The sequence below is a fragment of the Rhineura floridana genome, chromosome 3 (assembly GCF_030035675.1).
Source record: "Rhineura floridana isolate rRhiFlo1 chromosome 3, rRhiFlo1.hap2, whole genome shotgun sequence".
NCBI lineage: Eukaryota > Metazoa > Chordata > Lepidosauria > Squamata > Rhineuridae > Rhineura > Rhineura floridana.
The window spans coordinates 190,704,080-190,728,725 of record NC_084482.1 but is presented as its reverse complement, the minus strand read 5'-3'; the positions used below and the strand labels follow the sequence as shown (position 1 = coordinate 190,728,725).

At 45.7% G+C, this 24,646-nt stretch overlaps 1 protein-coding gene across 3 annotated transcripts; it reads right to left on the bottom strand.

Moving 5' to 3' along the window:
• Positions 1 to 447: 447 nt before the first annotated feature.
• Positions 448 to 21,087, bottom strand: LOC133380840 (zinc finger and SCAN domain-containing protein 26-like). 3 transcript variants are annotated; one of them, XM_061618959.1, is made up of 9 exons: positions 20,638 to 21,087; positions 17,679 to 17,762; positions 16,311 to 16,535; positions 14,411 to 14,433; positions 14,201 to 14,313; positions 10,702 to 10,734; positions 9,627 to 9,715; positions 7,834 to 7,963; positions 448 to 2,095 (listed from the first exon to the last, which is right to left on the bottom strand). In XM_061618959.1, the coding sequence occupies exons 1-9, from the start codon at positions 21,052 to 21,054 to the stop codon at positions 1,455 to 1,457; spliced, it is 1,755 nt and encodes a 584-aa protein (XP_061474943.1). In that variant the 5' UTR covers positions 21,055 to 21,087; the 3' UTR covers positions 448 to 1,454. The 3 variants fall into 3 exon arrangements, with proteins under 3 accessions (XP_061474943.1, XP_061474945.1, XP_061474944.1); XM_061618961.1 differs by having other exon boundaries at positions 20,734 to 21,087; XM_061618960.1 differs by lacking the exon at positions 10,702 to 10,734.
• Between the last annotated feature and the right edge of the window lie 3,559 nt (positions 21,088 to 24,646).

Sequence of the window (24,646 nt, the reverse complement as noted above, 5' to 3'; positions counted from 1 at the left end):
ATTGATTTTTAATTTGTCAATCAGGCCTAAAATGTCAGCCTTTGTCAGTTCAGACTTCCTTCCTGGTTAAACAAAAAAAAAGTCTATTCAGATGCTCAACCTCTTCCATAGCAAAGGTAAACTCAGCATACACACTTAAAATTAAGGACCAAGACGACTGCCTAATCCAAGGATTTGTTTTCAAAATTGGAACTGATGTCAGTGTCCTTCCAGACACAAAAACTGATGTAAGAAATAACTAATAATTCTTCAGAAGTACAGTATTTAGCTCCTCATGCTACAATCTGGATCAAGTACCTGAAGAGAGAAGACTTTAACCCTTTGATGATCCTCTTTCAAAGCGAGAATCAATTCAACCTTTGCAGGATCCATTAACTTTAGAGGATTAATGACTAATGAAACTTTTGTAATATCTGTTTATTCACACATTTACAGGATAAAGGGGAATGTTTGGGTGGCTGCTGTCATTGGGAGACATAGTTAAAGGCTCAAAACGCCCTATGAAGCAGCCTTCAACCTTGGGACTACAAGCCCCATGAGCCTGAGCTAGCTTAGTCAATAAATAGGGATGATGAGAGTTGTAGTCCAACAGCATCTGGGGACGCAAATTTAAAGCACTCTGCAATGAAGCCCCAGGCTGCTACTACAGGTCTCCAGGATGTAATACAGCTAGATCCAAAGCTATGAAGCCTTTTTTTTTTATAGGTAGGTGCAACCTCAAAGAAAATTACTCATTTTCATGCCCAACAAAGAATCCTGTGACACCTCACAACCCACACAACTTTTATGCCAGTCACAAAAAATTATTTGCCGGGCCAAGAAAAGCTATATTTACCCTTTGTTGGTCTTTTTTACCATTCTGGCCCAACGTGGTAACCAGCATCTACTGAAAATCCATTGGACTGGATAGTCAAAAATAGCTTCCTTGATTCCAGCTGTGCACCAAGGGGCTCCTCCCTGCAGTTACTTAGAACTAATATGAGGTAGGCTTTTTCTGCACAGCATGAAATTTGGCCATTACAGCCAAGAGGCTGTATTTAAAGAAGCACAAGCAGGGCTCCACTTGTGCAATAGGGCTTTCCTGGCTCTAGCATGCCAGGGCACCCCACTGCCCCCAAAAAGCTTTCCTTGAGGGCCAAGGGGCCCTCTGAATCACATGGGATGGGGGAGCTGCAGTAAGACAAGGGCACTGCCAGACTTTGGGAGACAGAAAGTGCCTTTTCAGAGGCACAAGGCAGCTTGAGATCTACGCCATTAGCTGGGAGGATGGCAGAGCAGTTACAGCAGGTGTGTCTAGATGGGAGCACCAACTTGCATACAAAAGGTCCCAAGTTCAATCCCCGGCAACGCCAGGTAGGGCTGGGAGAGACATCTCTTTGAAATCCTGGAGAGCTGCTGCCAGTCAGTGCAGACACTACTGAGTTAGATAGGCCAATGGTATAATATCAAGATTCCTACATTCCTGTGTTTTCTCCCCCGGAATTCAAGAATGTGATTTTTTTCCCCCCAGTTCCTGCATGAGTTCTCTGATGGATAGTGAGGTTTGAGGACCGACTGAAGCGTTTTCCACACTGTGGACAAGGATAGGGTTTCTCCCGCGTGTGGCCTCTCTGGTGAATGGTGAGGGTCGTGCTACGGGTGAAGCTTTTCCCGCAGTCAGCACACCTGTAGGGCTTCTCTCCAGTGTGGGTTCTCTGGTGTGCAATCAGATTGGAGTAATCGCTGAAGCGCTTTGCACAGTAAGCGCAGCTATAGGGCTTCTCGCCCGTGTGCAGGCGGTGGTGGGTGATCAGAACACCAAACTGCCGGAAGGTCTTGCCACATTCAGGGCACGGGAAACATTTATCTTTCCTCTTTTGGACAGCTGTTTTCAAAGAGCCTCCCTTGGGCCAAGTAGACAGACCAGTGTTCTTCGCCAGATTATTTCCTTGCTGCCCTTCTGGTGTAAAAGTGGTTTGGCTTGGATCCATCCACTCACAACTCTGAGAAGTGTTGCATTCTGACCTCCGCAGTCTTGTGGCAGGCAGTTCCACCGTCTCACAACCATTCTGCTGAGGAACCTCTTCCTTAATTTCATCCAACAATGTAATGTCGGCTGGAATAAAAATAGGACAGGGAGGCAGGAGGCAGAGAATGAACAGTAGGACAGTGATTTCCCAACTTTTTTCCCCTCATGGACCACTTGAAAAGTCCTGAAGGTCTCAGAGGACCTCTTTAGGATGTTTCTGTTGGACACAGTGTAACCTCAGGTGAGCACAACATCTAAGGACTCTGGCCAACGGGCAAAGGGGAGAACGGAAGAGCCCTCGATCCTGTACATTCACAAGAAAGAGACCATCTTGCTGATTTCAGTAGTCCAGATGGGACGCTTTGGGACACGGTCCTGTTACTTTTTTGCAGGTGCCCCCCCAGCCCCCTTGTGTCTCTACAGCCAATCACCATTATGAAAGGGCGGCCTCTCCCCCTTCCACATGTTTAAATGCTGCCCTCTTGGCCCAAAGATCTTGAATCCAGTGAGGTCAGCAGGCAATCCAGCCAATCAGTAGTCAGCATGGATCCCCTTGCATGCTTACTGGCTCCCACTGTTTGTTGTTGTGGGGAGGAGAGAGTCATGAGGGAGAGTCACAAGGAGTTGAGAGAAAGAGGTTTAGAGAGAGGGCAGACAGCCAAGCCCAGGTATTTACTTTCTATAATTCTTTAGCAGAGAGGTTCCCAAACTGTGGTCCACGTCTCCTTCACCCCATGGCTTGGGCTTACTTTTAAAAAGAACAGTGTTGGGGGCTTGGGCTAGCTGGAGGGTGGGGAGGGATACATCCTTGCAAGCTCAGGCTTTTTAAAAAAAAGTTGGAGGGGAAAATGGAGCAATGGGTGGGTCTCTGCATGCTGAAGGTGCTGTTGTCTGCCAGCGAGATGTAGATGGTGGCAGGTACTTCCTTTGCACCGGGGAGAGGAGCTTTTTTGAAGGGGAGGGTTGCTCAAGTAGTGTGGGTGGGAATTTTGTATGCAGATGTGCTTACTTACTGAAGGGGCTTGCTCAACAAGTTGTGTGTGTGAGTGTGTGAGTGTGAGTGAGAGAGAGAGAGGGGAGAGGAGAGATTTTGGGGAGACTGGGGCTTGCTTTTAAAAAAAGTTATGGAGGGAAGGATGAACAGTGGTGGGTAAGTCCCTGCATGCTCAGGATGTCTTGAACGCAAATTGTAATACAAGAAATAAAAGTACAATTGAAAAACTATACAGCACCTAGCACAGCACACTACAATTGCTACAAGAAGTAGAAAATCATTAAATGGTCCGCCAATATCATCAGCAATGTTCAGGTGGTCCTGGGGAAAAAAGTTTGGCTACCACTGATCTAGATTTAATGAATTTGGGGAAATTCTTGTGCTGTTATCACAGTAAATGTGAGATCAGCAGTTGCTATAGAAAGTCTTGCGGTAGTAAGGGTTTCATGATTGTCTGGTGTTTGACAATGTGGGCCAGCCAGGGCCTTCGGGGGTGGGTGGGCAAATAAAGGATTGGATCCAGACTGAGCCATGCTTAGCATACACTCACTGAAATCAATAGGAAAAGTTAGTCATGATTTATAACTACCTTAAGTTCCCCTTATTTCAGTGAGTCTGCTCTAAGCATCACTAAGTCTGGATACAACTAAAACGACATAAAAGGCAACTAAATATTTTGAGAAACTGGAACCACTAAGCTGTGAACTATGGAAAAAAACTTCTATGAAATCAGTGGTGGCACAGGCCACAGAATGTTGGGAGAAACGAAAACAGTAATCAACAATTCCAGACTGCTGCTCTTGGAGAATATAACAAGATCCCTTTCTGGCACTGTGGGTGATCGACCTGACCTTCTAGAAGCTATCATTGTCTTCTTCTTGCTGAACCTCAAAAAGACATCTCCTCATCCTGCATTCATCATTCAACAGAACTCCAAACAAAGCAAAAGACTGAAAGCCTATTTTTAACGTATAATCTTAGAAGGCTGTATAATCATAGAAGGGGGCATAGCATGAGCATGAAGGGACCCTGCACTTTTAAATTTGCCACTACACTACTGGGCAGAACAAAACTGCTCAGTTTGCTCCAGGTGTCACAGCCCCTCTGGATGCTATTGAAATACCATATTAACCCATCTTACCCTAGATGGCTATTGATCCATATAGCTCTGTACTGTTGATTCTCCCAAAATCTTAGGCACAGCCTTTTCCCAATCCTGCTACTTGAGACACCAAAGACGGAACCTGAGATTTTGGTGTTCAAAAACATGTATTACCCCACTGGGCCTCTGGTGCCTCCACTAACGGGGAGGTGGGTATGCAGCAGCCAAGCCTCTAACCTAAGTTGTAAGAGATTTTCACGCAGTAGTGCTACAGAGGGACAGACCTAGGCAAAGGAGTGTTTAGCAGAGCTTGGGTGGTCCTTGATCAGCACTTGCTTAATTAACTACTTCACCTTTACACATACCATATAAAGGGCTTTCAAAGGACACTTTATTGATGGAGTTACCTTTCGATAAAGGGTGGGCTGGAAATTCTTGAAAAAATGAACAATTTTTTTTAGAAATGGATGGTAACACACACAATTTTATACATACATACATATTTGATGGTAACATTTTTAAACACATTATATACAGAGAGAGTTTTAAGTCTTTCCTGGGCTGGAGATACATTTAAGCCCAACATTAATACTGTACCTTTCTGTCACCGATACTCAATGTGGTGTATGTATTTGAAGCTGGGTGGCTGGGACAGAATAAAGATTCTGTTGGTGTACCGCCCACCCCGCTGCTCAACAGTCTCCCTTCCTGAGCTAGCCGGGGTGGTCTCGGGGCTGATGTTGGAGTCCTCTTGGCTTGTGGTGCTGGGGGACTTCAACATCCATGCCGAGGCCGCCCTGTCGGGAGTGGCTCAGGACTTCATGGCCTCCATGACAACCATGGGTCTGTCCCAGGTAGTATCTGGCCCTACCCATGTCGCTGGCCACACCCTGGACCTTGTTTTCTGTGTGGAGGGGGTTGATGGTGATCTTGGTGTGGAGGAACTCTCGGTGGTTCCGTTGTCATGGACAGATCACTACCTGGTGGGGTTTAGACTCACTGGGACTCGGAGCCTCTGCAGGGGTGGGGGACTTATTAGGATGGTCCGCCCCAGGAGGCTGATGGATCCGGATGGTTTCCTGATGGCTCTCGGGGATTTTCCTGTCACCTCGGCAGGCGATTCTGTTGAAGCTCTGGTCGACCTGTGGAATGGGGAAATGGCCAGGGCGGTGGACACGATAGCTACTGAGCTCCCCCTCTCACGAAGCGGAGCCAAACCAGCTCCTTGGTTTACCAAGGAGATGGTGGTGATGAAACGTGTGAGATGGAGACTACAGCAATGTTGGCGGAAGACACAAAGCGAGCCTGACCGAACACGGGCTAGAGGCTCCTTGAAGGCCTACTCCGTGACAATGCGGGCAGCAAAGAAATCTTTCTTTTCTGCCACCATTGCATCTGCAAGGAGCTGCCCAGCGGAGCTATTTCAAGTGGTCAGAGGCCTTTTACATTCTGGCCCTCATGAGGGCAATATGGACCACTCAACAGCCCGCTGTCAAGAGTTTGCACAACACTTCGCAGATAAAATTGCTCAGATTCGTTCCGACTTAGATGCTAGAATTGATACAGTTCCAGGGGATGTAACTTTGGCTTCTGTCTGTCCAGTAATGATGGATTCTTTTCAATTTGTTCGACCTGAGGACATGGACAAGATTCTTGGAGAGACGAGAGCCACCACACGTCTGCTTGACCCTTGCCCTTCCTGGCTTATAAGAAGTGCCAGAGAGGGTCTGGCTAGACCCTTGTTAAAAAAGCCTCCCTGGACCCCTCTATAATGGACAATTACCGGCCAGTGTCTAATATTCCATTCTTGGGGAAGGTAATAGAGCGTTTGGTGGCCTCCCAGCTCCAGGGATTCTTGGATGAAACAGAGTATCTAGATCCATTTCAGTCTGGTTTCAGGACTAGTTATGGGACAGAGACGGCTTTGGTCACCTTGGTGGACGACCTATGCAGAGAGCTGGACAGGGAGAGTGTGTCCCTGTTGGCTCTCCTGGACCTCTCAGCGGCTTTCGATACCATCGACCATGGTATTCTTCTGGGTCGCCTTGCGGGGATGGGACTCGGGGGCACTGTTCTGCAGTGGCTCCGTTCCTTCCTGGAGGGATGAACCCAGAAGGTGGTGCTGGGGGATTCCTCTTTGACCCCTTGGCCGCTCGCCTGCGGGGTCCCTCAGGGCTCAGTTTTGTCCCCTATGCTATTTAACATCTACATGAAACCGCTAGGAGCGGTTGTCCGGGGGTTTGGGATTCGGTGCCATCAATATGCTGATGACACCCAGCTCTATTTCTCCTTCCCACCTACTTCCAAGGAAGCTGTCTCGGTTTTAAACCATCAGTGGTGGACTGGATGGGGGCGAACAAATTGAAGCTTAATCCAGATAAGACAGAGGTGCTTCTGGTCAGTCGTAGGGTGAATCAGGAAATAGGGATACAGCTGGTGCTGGATGGGGTTACACTCCCCCTGAAGACACAGGTTCGCAGTTTGGGTGTGCTCCCGGACCCAGCTTTAAACCTGGACTCCCAGGTTTCTGCGGTGGGGTGGCCAGGAGCGCTTTTGCACAGTTGAGACTAGTGTGCCAACTGCGCCCGTTCCTTGAACCGTCGGACTTGGCCATGGTGACACATGCCTTAGTTACATCCCGCTTAGATTACTGTAACGCGCTCTATGTGGGGCTGCCTCTGAAGACTGTTTGGAAACTCCAGCTAGTTCAATGTGCTGCTGCCAGATTGTTAACTGGGGCGGGTTACAGGGACCATACTACCCCCCTATTAAGAAAGCTCCACTAGCTGCCAGTCTGTTTCCGAACACAATTCAAAGTGCTGATGATGACCTATAAAGCCTTACGGCTTAGGTCCAGGCTATTTATCAGACCGTATCTCCCTGTATGAACCCGCCCGGGCCCTGAGATCTTCAGGAGAGGCCCTTCTCTCAGTACCCACCTCCTCTCAAGTACGATTGGTGGGGATGCGGGATAGGGCCTTCTCGGTGGCGGCCCCTAGGCTGTGGAATGCTCTTCCTAGGGATATAAGAATGACCTCCTCCCTGCAGTCCTTCTGGCGTCAAGCAAAGACTTTCCTATTCAACAAGCTTTTGGTACTGACAGTTGCTAAAGTTGGGACTGCTGGGAACTGCACTACTAATGCCGAATTTTAGTATTTTTAAATTGGTTTTGATTCCTTTTTATCTAGCGATATGATTGGTTTTAATATTGGATGTAATTTAATTTCATTTTAATGTAGATTCTGTATTTTTTAATTATATGTGCTTTTATCTGGAAGCCGCCGGAAGTTCCAGTATTGGAAGGCTGGCGGGATATAAATAAAGAATAAATAAATAAATAAATGTGGCTATCAGCTGTTCAAGAGGCAGAACAGATTCCGCTTTTACACACACGCATACACACACACTTCCTCATGCATCCAGTCACCAAGAACTTCACTTTAAGAGAGAGCCCTACATGCTCAGCCGAAGTGCCTCCATACATGTTTCACCAGATGAAGAAGACCAGCGCAATCTCTCCTTTATCCAAGTTTTCTTCCTCAGTCACGGGGGCTAGAAAACTTTCTACTGTGCTGTTTTCTTATTGGCTGTTCACCATTTTCTCGAGGAGACTCGGTTAAACAATTTCAGTGACCTCAAAAAGTCCTCCATCCACTGGCCTTGGTGCTCCACAGTGACGTAGCATGGTTGCCTCGTCACAGTGAAACAAGCGGGGTATGAAGCTCCTACCTGCAAAGACGCCAACTTCCTCCTCCTCCTCCTCCTCTTTGATTGTTTTGGGGAGAACAGCGGCAGCATACGGGAAGTCCACCTGCAACTCCTCTGAAAGCATAGCAGTTTGCTTGCAGGCTGTCAGCTCCTGAAACACCAAGAGCAGGGGTGGGGAACTTTAGACCTGGGGGCCAAATGTGGCCCCCCACACTACACCACACGCCACAGAACCGGCCTTGCACCTTCCTTGAGCCTTTTGCCTGGCTGGAATGTGCCCTTGAACTCTGTCTGGATGGAGAACAGAAGGGTGCATGAGCACGTGGACAAACTAGCCTAATGTACAAAGGTACGGTTTATGTTCACTGCTCCGCCCACTTTTGCTTCTGGCCCTGCCCACAATTGACTTGTGGCCCCGGGACGGTTGCCCAAAAGGGAATTTGCTCTCAGGCTGAAAAAAGGTTCTCCGCCTCTGACAAAGACCTTCAAAACAGCACCTGCTGCTCCAGCTGCAATTCCAGGGCAGAAACCGAGTCTACCCCTGCACGCTGCTTCTGGCAAGCAAAAGATATCCTGCCCAGATGCAATATTAGGATATATAATATTCAGATATTCATTCAGACCTGAAATGAAATTTCTCACTCTAAAGACAGCAGACAAAGATATTAGATGAGGGCAAAATTAGCCTCAAGAGTCCACATAGTTACCCACTGTGGCAGCTAATGGTCAGCTCTAAGTTTCATCTTACTGAAGAAAGCATGTGCAAGTTTTTAGCATGCCCACCTGAAGCCAAGCTGGGGGAGAAGGGGGGAGAGAGAGAGAGAGAGGGAGAGAGAGAGAGAGAGAAGATCCCTCTGAAACTGCAAGGGGGAAAAACAACTTGCATGGCCCAGTATCAGGTCCAGTCTTGCAACACAGATTATCTCAAAGAGCCACCAGGTGCAACACATGCGGTTTTAAAACTTTCCTAACATAACATCAACAAAGGCTAGAAGAGGTAGGCATCAATCTGAGCGCTAGAAAGTCTGTCCAAAGTGGACCCCTTTGATTTTCCATCAGATATATTAGTGGTGGGGAAACCTGTGGTTTGGACACAAACTCCCACCAGCCCCAGCCAGCAGGGATAATGTTCAGGGATGATGGGAGTTGGAGTCCAACAACATCTGAAGGACCACAACTTCCCACTACTGAGATATATAGGATGTTTTTCAAAAGTGTCCCTCTGTAATAATCAGAATTAAGGGGCATATGCCAAAATGAAAGCAGAAGTCTTTTGCAGTGTATAGAAACAGTCTGATCCTGGGTAGTACTTCCTGATGTGGATAAGCGGCCATGATTCTATGAAGCAGGCCCAATAAATCAGCTAGTTTCTGGAGGTTTATTTCACCTTCTGTCACCCTTTCTCACCTTTACTACTTGTGCTTATTCCATGCAAACCCAACAGTGAACCCAAGTGGGACCTGCAACAAAAATGTTGGGCTCGGCTAAGTGGTCCAATGTCAGCCATGCTCTCTTCAGCATACTCCAATCTATTCCCCCTGGTTTCCAGTTCCCTTACTAAACAGTCAAGCCAGCATTCTGTGCTCACTGAGCATGCTCAGTTCACAATGGTTCTATGGGGTTCTCACCCTCCTTAGGTCCCCCCCCCCAACATTGGTGTGGATTTTTTTGTACTTCTGCAAACCTTGGAGTTTCTGCAAACTAGCGTGGATGGTGCTGTTTTGGCTATATGATCCACACTCAGTCTGAACTTTAGAAATAAAGGGAATGATTAAGCAGTGTTTAATGCTAGCTGCTCTCTGAAAACCACATACCTGAATCATGTCTGCTGCAGATGTTTCACTTCCGTCTTCCTGGAGAGGGTGGATCAGTGTGGACTGAAACGAGGATACTGTTCTGTAGCCTTGTTGAACAAGAAGGGTAAAAGGAGACAATTACAGAAGGGATCCAAGGAGAAAGGGGGGGAATCTTAATTATCATTAGCTCTAGCTCTAGATATGGGACCAGCATTTTATGCTGCACAGAGGGCAAAAATGAGTCATCAGGGGGAAGAAAACCTATATGGTTGGCCAAGTGAAGCAAAGCTTTTGGTTTAAGTATCCCAACTCAGAATTCTGTTTGCTTGCAAAGCATGAACTCTACTGAACATCAACTTGAAATTTAAAACTCAAGTTCAAACGCCAGTTCAACCCCTCTCCTGCTTCCAAAGTGGTGGGGTGAGCAAAATACAGCATTGTGTGATAATTGCCATATATCAGGTGTGGGGAACCTTCGGTCCTCCAGATGTGGCTGAACTACAGCTCCCATCAGCCCCAGTAAATGTGGCCAATGGCTAGGGATGATGGGAGTTGTATCTGAGCAACTTCTGGAGGACCAAAGGTTCCCTGGATTATATAAATATGCACACAACAGCGGAATTGTAATTAGAGTTAGTGTTCAGGTCAAAGATGTTGCATTTCCAGTATGAACCCCACCCCCACCTGCTTCCAATGGGGGGACAAGAAAGATGTAAAACCCAACATGATATCTCCTTCTTGAAAAGAGAAAGGAGTTGGCATTCACATTCAGAATATCACTATTTTAAAAGCTTATGTCCTTTTCAAACCCCATCCCCCACACCATTACCATGCACCAATAATGGCGCACCAGCATGCCTGTCTTTTTTCAATGCACCAGTCTCCCTCTAGGTTTCCATTCTTTTGTCCCTCCAGGGTATATGGAATTTAAGACAAGCAAAGACCAGGAACCCAGCTGCTACCATTGTAAAGGCATGAAGACAAGGAGCATCACAGAGCAAAAGAAAATAATACTGTGTATGGCGAGATCACAGCCTCTTTCCTCCAGCAATGTTCTTTAGTTTGAGCTATTGCCTCAGAGACAGTCACTTACCTGCATCCCCATCAATTTCCAGCTGGAGATACTCTGGAGGGAAAAATAAAACTGCAGTGTTAACTCACTTGCTTGGGAGCAAACCCCATGGAACTCAATAGGGCTTACTTCTGAGTAGACATGCAGAGAATAGCACGTCAGGAAAGAGAGAACTAGACTTCCTCAACAGAAGGTGGTTTCCCAAATTAATAATTGCCATCATTTATGAGACAAAATAATGCATGTGGTCCACTGATCTAGGCAACTAAGATTGGACATTTCTGTATGAGATCAAAACTTGAATGATGGGCTTGGACTGGAGTTGCTAAACTGCCTTGGGCTGCAGGTCTCCCCATAATGCACTTCTCCAGCATACATACAACAGACCAGTAGCACAATCCTATGCATGTTTATTCAGAAGCAAGTCCACCTGATTTGTACATAATGCTAAACCATGGTTGATTAAACTGTGGTTATATATAAACCATGGCTTAGTGTAATGTGGGAACCCAGCCCAGCACCTTAACTATAGTTTATTTACTGCCAACAAGCCACAGTCTGAAGCAATGGTTTGCTATCGGCTTACAAATCTTGGTTTGTTTTTATTATGGCTTGATATTATGTGTAAACCCAGTATTGTTTCCTAACTATTGTTTGACTACCCCACTCTAGATGCTCACCAAACTACAATCGCACAAGGCAAGAGCTGCTGAAAACAAAACAAACTTTGGAAAAATAAGCCATGGTTTGTTTGATCATCTGTTTCTACTAGGGCTCTTGGCTTTCTCGCATAATAATCCTCAACCTGTCCAACAGGCTGCTTTTTTTACATTTGGAATGTCAAATGCATTTGCAAAAAACAGGTTCAGAGGAGGGCAACGAGGATGATCAGGGGACTAGAAACAAAGCCCTATGGCGAGACTGAAAGAACTGGATACATTTAACCTTGAGAAGAGAAGACTGACGGGAGATATTTATTTCTTGAATTTAGATCCTGTCCTTCCTCCCAGAAGGAGCCCAGGGTGGCAAACAAAACTACTAAAACATCTTAAAAAGAAAAGACTTTAAAACATATTAAAACAAAGCATCTTTAAAAATATTAAAACAAAACATTTTTAAAAGCAATCTTTAAAAAAATAACAGCTTTTAAAAAATCTTAAAAAGCAATTCCAACACAGACACACACTGGGATAAGGTCTCTACTTAAAAGGCTTATTGAAAGAGGAAGGTCTTCAGCAGGTGCCAAAAAGATAGCAGAGACGATGCCTATCTAATATTCAATGGTATGATAGATATGATAGCACTGTTCAAGTATCTGAAAGACTGTCACACAGAGGAGGGCCAGGATCTCTTCTCAATCATCCCAGAGTGCAGGAGATGGGATATTGGACTCAATTATAGGAAACCAGATTTCAGCTGAACATCAGGAAAAACTGCCTAGCTGCTGAAGCAGTATGACAATGGAACCAATTACCTAAAGGAAGTGGTGGGCTCTCCAAAACTGGAGGCACTCAAGAGGCAGATGAACAGCCACCTGTCAGGTATACTTTAAGTTGGATTCCTGCATTGAGCAGGGAGTTGGACTTGATGGTCTTATAGGCCCCTTCCAACTCTATTATTCAAAGGCAGGGAGGAGTGCTGTTCAAACAAATCCAAATCAAACATCCTGCAGGGAAGGTTCAAGGCTGTGGCACAAGCCTAAAGCCAGAAATGTTGTGGTGAGGGAGCCAAGGACATCAATGCAGAACAGCCACCACAAAAAGTTATTGAATTATATTACTTCATAGTAAACAATTTGGTAAAATGCCACCTGGATTAGGTTTTAAGGAGAATTAGACAAATCCATGGATGGTAAGGGTATCAAGAGGCTACTCGCCACAATGGCTATGCTCTGTCTCCACAGTCAAAGGCAGTATGCTTCTGAATACTAGTTACTGGAAACTGCAGGAGGAGAGAGTACTCTTGTGCTCTGGTCCTGTTTGCGGGTTTCCTACAGATATGTGGTATGCCACTATGAGAACAGGATGCTGGACTAGATGGGCCATTGGCTTGGTCCAGCAGGTTCCCACCAGGTTATATGGAAGCCAATGCTCCATGTGCTATGACATGAGCTCACATTTGCTATCAACCCTCTCTCCCAGCGGATTGTTAATGGGGTAGGAAAAACTCAGGGCACCTCTCCAACTTAAAAAGAATCTCATCCTGGAGAGTCACAGCCAATCAACGTAGAGATAAGGTTGAGTTGGATGGACTAGTGGTCTGACTCAGTATTGAGCCAGCTTCATCAATAATCATTATTCATTTTTCTTAGTTAGTGTTATTAATTGTATTTCTTATCCATTCTTCACCAGAATGATTGCAGCATATAAAACCACAATTAAAACAGTACAACAACCCCACTCATAACATAGATCAAGGATAGGCAACATGGTACCATCCAGATATCTTTGGATTCCAACTCATATCATACCCAGTGAGTAGAGCCAGTAGTCAGCGATTATGAGAGTTGTAGTCCGAAGATGTCTGGATGGTACCTGGATGTGCCTTTGGAGGACCACAGGCTCCCCACCCACTCTTGTAGACAACCAAACAATTCACGCTTTGGGGTGTCCCAAGGGGAGAGAGCAAGTGTACTTAAAGTTCAACCTCTGGGAAGATAGTGCAGTCCTTGAAATCTTTTGGCCTTGTAAGTCATAAACCAGTTAGGAAGAAAAGAGGACAGAGTTCCAACACTTTTAATAGCAGAAAAAAAACAAAACTTCAGCAGGTGAAGCGAGACATGCATTGAATGCACACCCGCATTCCCTTTTCAACACAGCTGTTAAAGGTGCAGGATCCCCATCTTCTTTTTCACCTAGCCACTCTAGTATCAGACACTGGTTCTCAGCCTGATCTACCTTGTAGGGTTGTTTTGTTTACAGAATGGGATAACCCCATGTCCACAGCCCTTTAGAGCACTGTTCTTCAGCCTTGGGTCCCCAGTAGGGTTGCCAGGTTCAGGGCCTGAGACTGATCCTGTATCTTTAGGAGAAGAGAAAGTCAGCCAAGTGCAGGTGTTCTTGCAACACTGTAATAGGAAAAACCACAAGGTGGAATTCTCTCTTCCCCCTGCACAACTTTTAAAGATACAGAAGACCTCTTGGAGGCCGGGCCTGGCAACCAAGAGGTCTTCTGTATCTTTAAAAGTTGTGCAGGGGGAAGGGAGAATTCCACCTTGTGGTTTTTCCCATTACAGAGTTGCAAGAACACCTGCACTTGGCTGACTTTCTCTTCTCCTAAAGATACAGGATCAGTCTCAGGCCAAGAACCTGGCAACCCTAGTCCCCAGATGTTGGTCCCCAGAAAATGGCCTGGCCTGCAACTTTGATAGTTGTAGTCCAGCAATATCTCAAGAGCACCATGTTGACAATCTCCCAACAGATTCATAAAGCCACAAAATCAATCCCATCCACACAGCTGCAGTAATCACACAAACACCACAAGGCCCATGGGGCAGTGAGACAGCAAAGCTCCTGCTTACCTTTGAACTGCTGCAGCGCCTCCTGCAGGATTGCCCGTTTCCGGGAAAAGTTGCCAAGTCTCTGCTTCAGCTCCACTACAGCAAGGTCAGTCTTTAACACTCCATCCTCCATGCTGGGGGGAGAAGAAGGATGACCCCAAAAGCCCATGATCCATTTCTCTGCTTGTTACAAACCCAGCAGAGCTGTAGAAGGAAGAGCCCAGGATTTACCTGCTCCTTGTGATTCCAACACCCTGAAGTAAAAGAAGAGAGATGGTGTGTGGGCATTTGCCCGGGAGGAATCCCGCCCACAAAGCCACAGTAGGAACTCTCTGACAGCTGCTAAACAAGGTGGCCGTTAGATCATTAAAATTACAGCAGCTCTACATTGAATGAGACACTCAGCTGCCTTCAAATGTTTAATTAAAGCAACCCTCCTCACATTATCCTACATATCACATTTGTTCCATCTCTTCCTCTAAACCCAGCCTTTCCCAACCGGTGTGCCTCCACATGTTGTTGGACCACAACTCCCATCAGCCTCAGCCAGCATTGCCAATGGCTGAGGTTGATGGGAGTTGTGGTCCAACAATATCTGGAGGCACACTGGTTGGGAAAGGCTGCTCTAAAGCATTGTTCTTCAACCTTGGGTCCCCAGATGTTGGACTACAACTCCCATCAACCCCAGCCAGTTTAGCTTAGCCAAGGATTATGGGAGTTGTAGTCCAACAACATCTTGGGACCAAGGTTGAAGAATAGTGCTCTAAAGGGCTCTGGATGTGGGGTTATCCCATTCTGTCAACAAAACTGGAACTCTGTCCTCTTTTCTTCCTGACCAGCTTATGACTTACCCAAGGCCAAAAGAGTTCAAGGATTGTTCTATTTTCCCAGTGGTTGAACTTTAGTGCACTTGCTCTCTCCCCGTGAGACACCCCAAAGCGTGAATTGTTTGGTTGTCGTCAAGAGTGGGTGGGGAGCCTGTGGTCCTCCAAAGGTCACTGGGTACCAGTTCCCATTAGCCCCAGCCAGCATGCCCAATAGTCAGGGATCACGTGGGTTGGAGGCCAATAGCATCTGGAGGATTTCAGGTCCCTTGCTCCTAATCTACAAGAAACTGGTGAGTAGCTCATCCTGCCTTGAAGAAAATGGTTGGGTATAGGGTTGCCAAGAAGCCAGAAGAAAATGGCCTGGCCCGCTCATTTGATAGTAGTGCGATCTGCAGAAATCAGCAGCTGGGGCTGTTTATGGTATAGCATTGTACATGATCTCCTGCTATTGACTGCAGATTAATATTGCTAAGAAAGGGTTAGTTAGAGTGCCATTCCAAAAACCGGCAACCTTAATTTGCAAATTTGTAACACTAGAACTCGTGGATATCTGATAAAGCTGAATGTTGGAAGATTCAGGACAGACAAAAGAAAGTTCTTTGTCAAACACCACATAATTAAAACTATAGAATTCGCTCCCACAAGAGGCAGTGATGGCTACCAACTTGGATGGCTTCAAAAGAGGATTAGACAAATTCATGGAGGGTAAGGCTATCAATGGCCACTAACCATGAAGGCTATGCACTGCCTCCACAGCCGGAGGCAATATGCTTCCTGGAAGCCGCAGGAGACAGTGCTCTTGCACTCGGGTCCTGCTTGCGGACTTCCCACAGGCATCTGGTTGGCCATTGTGAGAACAGAATGCTGGACTAGATGGGCCAGTGGCCTGGTCCAGTAGACTCTTCTTATGTTCTTAAGCTGCAGTTCCAAAAAGTGTCAGCCTTGCCCTTCCTGGTCCTTTCTATCCATTATAGTAGAGCAGGTATGGGGACCCTTTTTTTCAGTCCCAAGGCTGCATTCCCCTGTGGACAACCTTCCAGGGGCCTTGTGCCAATGGTAGGCGAGGCTAGAGGCAAATGGAGGCAGGGCAGAGCAAAGGATGCAAATTTTACTTTTGTACAGTAGATCACATTCCAGCCACACAAGCCAGAGGTGCACATGCACCATCCAGGAGAGCAAGAGGGTTTAGCACTGGCACACTCCCACCAGGAAAAAGCACTTGAGGATATGGAGCAGGGGAAAGAGGCCTGGAGGGCCCCATGAGGTTCCTGGGCTGGAGGTTTCCCACCCGTTGTAGAGCTTACCGGCAATGATTGGCTGGGGAGCTGCTCTGTGCCTGGCTCTCTGAACTGCTCCTGCAGCAAGGAATCCTCACTGAACGTGCTGGAAGCTTGCTCACAGCCTCTCTGGACAACGTCTCTCTTGAGCTCTTCCAAATGGTTCAGCAAATGCCTTTCCCACACATCAAGAAACTCACGCAGCTCCTTCCATTCCCAGAGGACCTGCTGTTCTTCTGCCTCTGTCTGCTTCTGCAAGTTACACGATCAAGCAAAGCCAATCAAGCATATGACAAATTCTGGCATCCTGAGAGCTCTGGGAAGGGTCGCCAATGTTGTCGTTTTTCCTGGTATGGCTCTTGTGCCTTTAACTGCTGCCTGGCAAGCAGAAATTCAGCAGGTGAAGCTCTTCTGAACACAAAGTTAACATGTGGGGAAACCTTAGGCTAAATTTCTACCTGTGGTACGTAACGTTTCGAATAGAGATGGGGAACCTGTGGCCCTCCAGATGTTTATTTATTTATTTGATTTATATCCCGCCGAGCCAGTGTGGTGTAGTGCTTAAGGTGCTGGACTACAACCTGGGAGAGCAGGGTTCGAATCCCCACACAGCCATGAAGCTCACTGGGTGACCTTGGGCCAGTCACTGCCTCTCAGCCTCAGAGGAAGGCAATGGTAAACCACGTCTGAATACCATTTACCATGAAAACCCTATTCATAGAGTCGCCAAAAGTCGGGATCAACTTGAAGGCAGTCCATTTCCATTTTTTTCCCATATCCTGCCCTTCCTCCCAGCAGGAGCCCAGGGCGGCATGTTGTTGTTGGGCTGCACCTCCTACCAGCCCCAGCCAGCAGCTAGGGATGAAGGGAGTTTTTTATTTTATTTTATTAATTGGTTGATTGATTTATTTATTTATATCCCGCCCTTCCTCCCAGCAGGAGCCCATGGTGACATTATTTTGTAGTCCATCAACATCTGGAGGGCTACAGCTTCCCCATCTTTGGGTTACAGCATCACACTCAAATCATCATGCATCCTTGGAACTCACTGGGTGACTTTGAGTCAGTCACTATCTCGTAGCATAACCTACCTTACAGGATCAATGACAGGATAACATAGGGTAGGGGAATTGTTCCTTGAAAGAACAGTGGAATAAAAATGTGATAAATAAGGGCACAGGAGTTCTGTCAAGGGGGGGGGGGATTTCAACTAGGATGGCCAGAAGCAAAAGAGGACAGGGCTCCTGCACCTTTAACAGCTATGCAGACTATGGAATGTGTCATGCAAGCTACACCTGCTGAAATCTTGTCTGCTTCACAACTATTAAAAGTGCAGGAGCCTGCCCTCTTTTGCATCTGGCCACCTTAGTGGCAGCCCTATTTTAAAGCACCTACCAGCAACTCTTCTCTTTGCTTCTCTTCACCGGTGTTGGTTTCTCTCTCTGTCTTCAAATAAGATTGGTGCACCAATGATTCTCCCTGAAAGACAGGCATAGGCATCTCTGTAAACAGCTGCAAATAGGGATGGCAGCCTTTGCCACCAGGCCTTGCTCCTGTGCCTTTACCAGGTTTATTTCAGAAAGCCTTTGCACCATGAATGCTGCTCTAATGTTCTTCTTCTCTGATGTTTTAATCTATGTTTTAGTTTTTGTACATTATATGTTTGATTTTTTTTGTAAGCCACTTTGAGACACACAAAAAAAGTAGGGTACACATTTTTAAATAAAATAAAATCCCCAGCAGTTTGTGGTGACCCTTAGGCCTGTTTGCTACTCCTCACTGGAAAAACACAATTCAGGCTGCAATCTTATTCACCGCAGATGAGGAACTTGTGATCCTCCAGATATTGTTGAAACCCACCTCCCATCAGCCCCAGCCAGCATGGTCAATGGTTGGGGATAATGGGAGCTGGAGTCCAGCAAATTCTGGAGGCCCAAGGGTTAGCCAGCCTTGCTTTGCACACTTATCCGGAAGGAATCCCAAGTGAAAACAATGTGACTTACTTCTGAAAAGACATCTATACTATACATTGTGTGGATCTGAACTACTAGACATCCTACAGTCACAGGTCTTGGCTTAGTGTTTAAGTAGGACCATGCTGCAATTTAAAGCTTGAAGGTATATGGATAAGCAATAGGTACTGAAAGTCCAGGGAGCTGTAAAGAATATTCCCATGGCCAGTGGAAGCATCCTTTTGGAGCAGGGCTGTAGCTCAGTGGCAGAGCATCTGCCTTGCATGCAGAAGGTCCCAGGTTCAAGTTATGGCATCTCCAGATAGGGCTGGGAGACGGTCCTACCTGAAACTCTGGACAGCCGCTGCCAGTCAATGTCGACAATACTGAGCTAAATGGACCAATGGTCTGACTCTGTGTAAGATAGCTTCCTATGTTCCTATCATTCATTCAAAGGTCCTCTAGGGCTAGGCAACTGATTGTGCATACGCTTTACATTCAGTAGTGAATGTATAGGTGTCTGCATTACGCCAGGTGAAATTATTTGTCCACTTAGACAAATAGTCACCAATAGGCAAAAAAAAACATTGCACTTTTAGAACATATCCATAGCCAACAGATATTTCCATCAAACTTTAAAAAAGCAGGGAAATTGGGCAGCTACAGTGAATATACCCAGGGAGCAGGGGACCTGACCTCCTCTCGGAGATATTATACTGCCCATATATGGAGCGAGAAATGCCAGATGTCCAAGCTGGATTTAGAAAGGGAAGATCAGAGATCATACTGCAAACATACGTTGGATCATGGAACGGACCAAGGAATTTCAGAAGAAAATTACCCTGTGCTTTATAGATTATAGCAAAGCCTTTGACTGTGTAGATGAAAAAACTATAGAATGCTTTAAAAGAAATGGGGGTGCAACAGCATCTGGTTGTTCTGATGCACAACCTATACTCTGGACAAGAGGCTACTGTAAGGACAGAATAAAGAGAAACCAATTGGTTCCCAAATAGAAAGGGTGTGAGACAGGGGTGTATTTTATCACCCTATTTGTTTAATCTATACACAGAACATATCATATGGAAAGCGGGATTGGACCAAGATGAAGGTGTGAAAACTAGAGGGAGAAATATCAATAATTTAAGATATGCAAACGATACCATACTACTAGCAGAAACCAGTCATGATTTGAAACGAATGCTAATGAAAGTTAAAGAGGGAAGAGCAAAAGCAGGACTACAGCTGAACATCAAAAAGGTGACAACAGAAGATTTATGTAACTTTAAAGTCAACAAGGAGAACATTGAACTTGTCAAGGATTATCAGTACCTGGGCACATTAACCAAAATGGAGACAATAGTCAAGAAATCAGAAGAAGGCTAGGACTGGGAAGGGCAGCTATGAGAGAACTAGAAAAGGTCCTCAAATGCAAAGATGTGTCACTGAACACTAAAGTCAGGATAATTCAGACCATGGTATTCCCGATCTCTATGTATGGATGTGAAAGTTGGCCAGTGAAAAAAGCGGATAAGAGAAAAGATAAGAGAAAAATCAACTCATTTGAAATGTGGTGTTGGAGGGGAGCTTTGTGGATACCATGGACTGTGAAAAAGACAAATAATTGGGTGTTAGAACATATTAAACCCGAACTGTCACTAGAAGCTAAAATGATGAAACTGAGGTTATCATACTGTGGACACATCATGAGAAGACATGATTCAGTAAAAAAGACAAAAATGCTGGGGGAAACAGAAGGGAGCAGAAAAAGAGGAAGACCAAACAAGAGATGGATTGATTCCATAAACAAGAGATGGACTGATTCCATAAAGGAAGCCACAGACCTGAACTTACAAGATCTGAACAAGGTGGTTTAAAACAAATGCTATTGGAGGTCGCTGATTCATAGGGTCGCCATTGACTTCAAGGCACATAACACACACACACACACATTTGTAAAAATGCAAACACAGTTTGGGTTAGTCTTGTCCAATTCACTTCCTATGTAGTTTGGAAGAATTTGGTAAGCTCTCACAGCACTTGCAATTCTCTGCAACTGGTATTCAGAGACATACTGCCACCATCAGTGAAGGAAGAATATTGCTATTGTTCTTTGTTTTATATTATGTGGCTTTGAAGACTTTATTGCCAAGTGACCCCAGATTAAATAAATAAATATTATTGTGACACCTAGAAGCTTTTTGTTGGAACTTTAAAATCCTGGTGAATTCAACAGCCTCCTGAGACACCGCGCTTCATTAAAACTAGGCACTTATAAGTGATGGAGTAAGAGGCAAATGTCACCCTAGTAGGTCTATAAATACTTCCCTCTAGTCAACCCGTTCTCATCCCCCAAACGAAGCGTCCATCAACCCCCATTGCGGAGTATCTTTCCTGCTCACAGACATTCCCCCAAACACCCCCGTTGCCGTTCCCGCGATCGGGGCCGAACCAGGCGCACTGCTGGAGGAGGATCCTCTTTTCAAAGGAGCTTTTACTACAGGAGGTCTCTGCCCCTCCACGTGGCTGTCTGCTGCCAGGCGGCCCGGAGGCCTGGGAGTCGGTGGGAACGTCCCGCCGTGCTTCCGGATGAGCTGCACGATGCTCCCCAAAAGAGGATTGGGCTGAAACAGCCTCTGCAGCGGGAGGGACTCCAGGCATTGAGGGCAGCGTAGGCTCCTCTCCATCTGCCCCCAACATTTGGCCACGCAGGCCCGGCAAAGATTGTGGCCGCAACCCGAGACCATCACCGGATCCCGGAAAAGGTCCAAGCAAACGGGACAAAAGAGCACTTCCCGCAGGCCTCCAGCATCAGCCATGGCCGCTGCAGCTCGTACAGCTTCGCAAAGCACAAAAGGATCAATGGAAACCAGGGCGGGATTTGGGGGAGTGGGCGAGTCTTTTATTAGCCCCGCCCTCTCTTTTCAGCTGTTGCGGAGAGGCGACGTTGCAAAGGTCCCACACCCTTAAAGCTTGGAAATCACTCCTATGCAGCCAGGAAGGGATTTTTGACAGATCAAAAATGTTTAACAAAACACATGCAATAGTATCGTCGTCATCATCATCATCATTATTCTATGGTCTGTGGATCTGTACAGTAGTTTAGTGGCAAATTCAGAAGGGCAGGGTCCCTTTATGTTAGTAACAGCGAGGCCCCTCCCCCTTTTTTCTTGCTGGGTTGAAAATGAGAGCCTTGTTAATGCCTTCTCCCACAACAACAGCCGTCCCAAGGAGCCAATCAGCACGAAAGATGAGCATGTTGGCTACTGAGAAGAGTCTTCTCAGTGCCTGACTCACTTCGTTTAACTCTGGCTCCAATCATCAGGCAAGGACAAGGAAGCATGTTAGAAGTCTCTTCTCAGTGGCTAACACTCTCGCCTTTCATGCTGACTGGCTCCTAGGATGCTGGAAACATAGGGACCCTGCTGGGATCCTGCTCCCAAAAAAGTAAGAGGTGTAAGACCACCACCATCCCAGACCTGAATCTCTATGAAATGTTCTTTCATTACATTTTAGGACAGGTTTTCTAAATATGATGATGATTTATTAAATTTCTTTTCCACCCTTCCTCCCAAAGGGTGGTAAAACAACACAAAGCATGATGTTCTATAACTTTGATGTTTATTTTCAGCTGCAATTATTTTAATTTAGTTGGGGGTTTTTTAAATGCTTTTTCTATTCTGCTACTTGTATTCTCATGTTTGCACAGGGTAGTTTTAAAATGCAATCCTATGCATCTTTATTCAGAAGTAACACTTGAATTCAATTGGATTCACTCCCAGGTCAGGGTATATGGTGGGGGTGGCTCATCTGTGGCGCTCCAAATATTCCCCCTCAGCCCCTGCCAGTGTACCAGATGGCAAGGATGGATAAGAGTTGTAATTCAACATCCGGAGGGCCACAGCTTCCCCATCCCTGCTATAAGAACTTCTGGAAGATTTTCAAATGAGTAAAAAGAGACAAGTTAGGCTGCAATATAAACACAGTTTCCTAGGAGTAAATCCCACTGAGCTCAATTGCACTGTAAAAGGGGATTTGATAGAGGATTGTAAAATTATGCATGGTAGGGAGAAACTGGATAAAGTCAAGTTTTTCTCGGTCTCCAGAACTTGAGGTCATCCCATTAAACCTATTGGCTTGAAATTCAGGACAGAAGAGAAAGCATTTAACTTATGGAATTAATTGCTACGCTCTGTGGTCATGGTCACTTGGACGGTTTTTAAAATGGGATTCAACAAACCAAAGGAAATTCATCCATCACTATTAGTCATGGTAATTAAATGGAACCTCCAGATTCAGAGGTAGTATACCTTTGAATACCAGTTGCTAGAGAACAAGGAGTGGCGGAGAGCTATTGCTTTCTTGGCTCACTTGTGGAATAAAAACGGATAGGTTCTTAAAGATACTAATACTAATTTTACTATCCCTGTGAATTTCACAACGAAAGCTCTAAAAAAGCTTATACTGCCATCTAAAGGTTCTTATTTGCTCTTGCTATTTCAATACAATTGGAGCAAAAAACAAAACAAAGAATCTTGTGACACCTTAAAGATGAACAATTTTTAATGGACTATTTATTTATTGACTACATCCATATTCCATCTTTCCTCTGAGAAGCTCAAGGCAGTGTACATAGTTCTCACCTTTCTATTGTATCCTCATAACAACCTAACAACCCTGTAAGGTATGTTAGGATGAGAGACAGTGGCTGGTCCAAGGTCACCCAATGAGTTTCATGGCTGAGTGGGGAATTTGAACCCCTGTCTCCTAGGTCTTAGAGGCCAAATTATCAGATGTATGAAGTGTAATCCCCAGTTTCTGGTATACACATGAGGGAATTGTAAATAGTAAGATTAGAAAGAAATGAAATGCAAAAAGTATAGACAGTGACAATTCAATTTGAGCTAAAAATTATGCAAAATAAGTACAGTAACCGGTGATACAACAATCCACTTGGTAATGCTGGGTCAGGAAACCATTATCTCGATTCAGACCCAAATGAATAGAATTGAACTTCTTGATTAATTGTAATTCAGCAGTTTCATGCTGGAGCCTCCCTTTGAAATTTGACAGCCACCTTAAATATAAGTGGTAGAGTACCCTGCTAGACTAAAATGTTCTGCTTGTTTCTGAAAATTGCCATTTCTGATTTCAACCTTGTGTCCATTGTTTCTTTTGTATAGCACAGGGAGGGAGAGAGAGAACTTGGCCTGTTTGTCTTTTGTAAAATACAGAAGGGCATCTCCACTTGGGAGATATGGTTAATTTTAAGCCATGGAAGTAACAGAGGAAAAAACAAGCATTGACAGGAGCCCAAATACCAGATATGAAACATAGAGGAAGTCTCTGAATAGAAGTGCCTGTTGAACAGCTAAAGCCTCAACCATAATCTCCCAGAATGCATCTGGGCTCTCACTCAGTCAGAACCCAAAGGTATTCTGGGAAATTATGATAGCTGCAGCTATAGCCACTTTGCCTGGCACTTCTCTTTCCAGCACTAGATTCCCTTCTGCTGCTGTCTGCTGTGCTATCACCACTCCTTGGTAAGAAGAGCCCTGCTGGATCAGGCTAGCGGTCCACCTAGTCCAGCATTCTGTTCTCATAGTGGCCAACCAGATGCCTATTAGGAGCCTAACCTACCTCACAGGGTTGTTGTGAGGATAAAAAGGAGAGGGAGGAGAAGCACGTACACCCCCTTGAGCTTCTTGGAGGAAAGGTGGGATAGAAATGTAATAATGAGCAACCAAACAAACATCTGGGGAACTCAAGGTTGAAGAACACTGGGCTCCAAGACTGAGGCTTCATCCAGACCAGGAGCTCCCACACTTATTTTCCCATGGACCACTTGAAAATTCCTGAGGCTCTTGGCGAGCCACTTCATGATTTTTCTGCCTGTTGTTGCTGTTGTAATGTGATATGCTGGATGATTTTTAATCTTTTTTTTTACTGTTGCTTCTATTTCTTCTTTTGCATCTTAGTGTATTGCAGTTTGCATTCTGTTGAATTCAAACTGTAATACAATAAAACGCAACATAAGAAATAAAAGCAGCAATAAAACTACAATCAAAATCAAGAGGAACGTTTAATGCTGGCTTGTCGTGGACTACCTGAAGTTTGCGGACCACTGGCACTCCACGGACCACTGTTTGGGAACCCCTGGTGGAGGCAGTATTTTGTTCCAAGTCCTACATGTTGTGTTTTGATTGCCGCCCCTTTCCCTCTGCAGGTGGGCAGTGTGGTGAGCCCTGCTGGGAGGGGGAGGACAGACAAGAACGAAGCAGAGGAGGAGGAGGAGGAAGAGCCGGTGAGGGGCCAAGCGGGGAGTTGGACTCAGACGGCAGCCCAGCTCTGGACTTGGACAGTTCAACCCCAGCAGCTCCAGATACCCCTATGGAGCGCCAACCTGACTAG

What these genes read in the sequence shown, in the direction of transcription:
- LOC133380840 (XM_061618959.1), bottom strand. Translation starts at nt 21,054, where the DNA reads ATGGCTGATGCTGGAGGCCTGCGGGAAGTGCTCTTTTGTCCCGTTTGC. An exon ending in GGCGCTGCAGCAGTTCAAAG is followed by an intron (nt 10,735 to 14,200) that starts GTAAGCAGGAGC and finishes TTTTCCCTCCAG; the next exon opens with AGTATCTCCAGCTGGAAATT. An exon ending in GGAAGTTGGCGTCTTTGCAG is followed by an intron (nt 2,096 to 7,833) that starts GTAGGAGCTTCA and finishes TTTTTATTCCAG; the next exon opens with CCGACATTACATTGTTGGAT.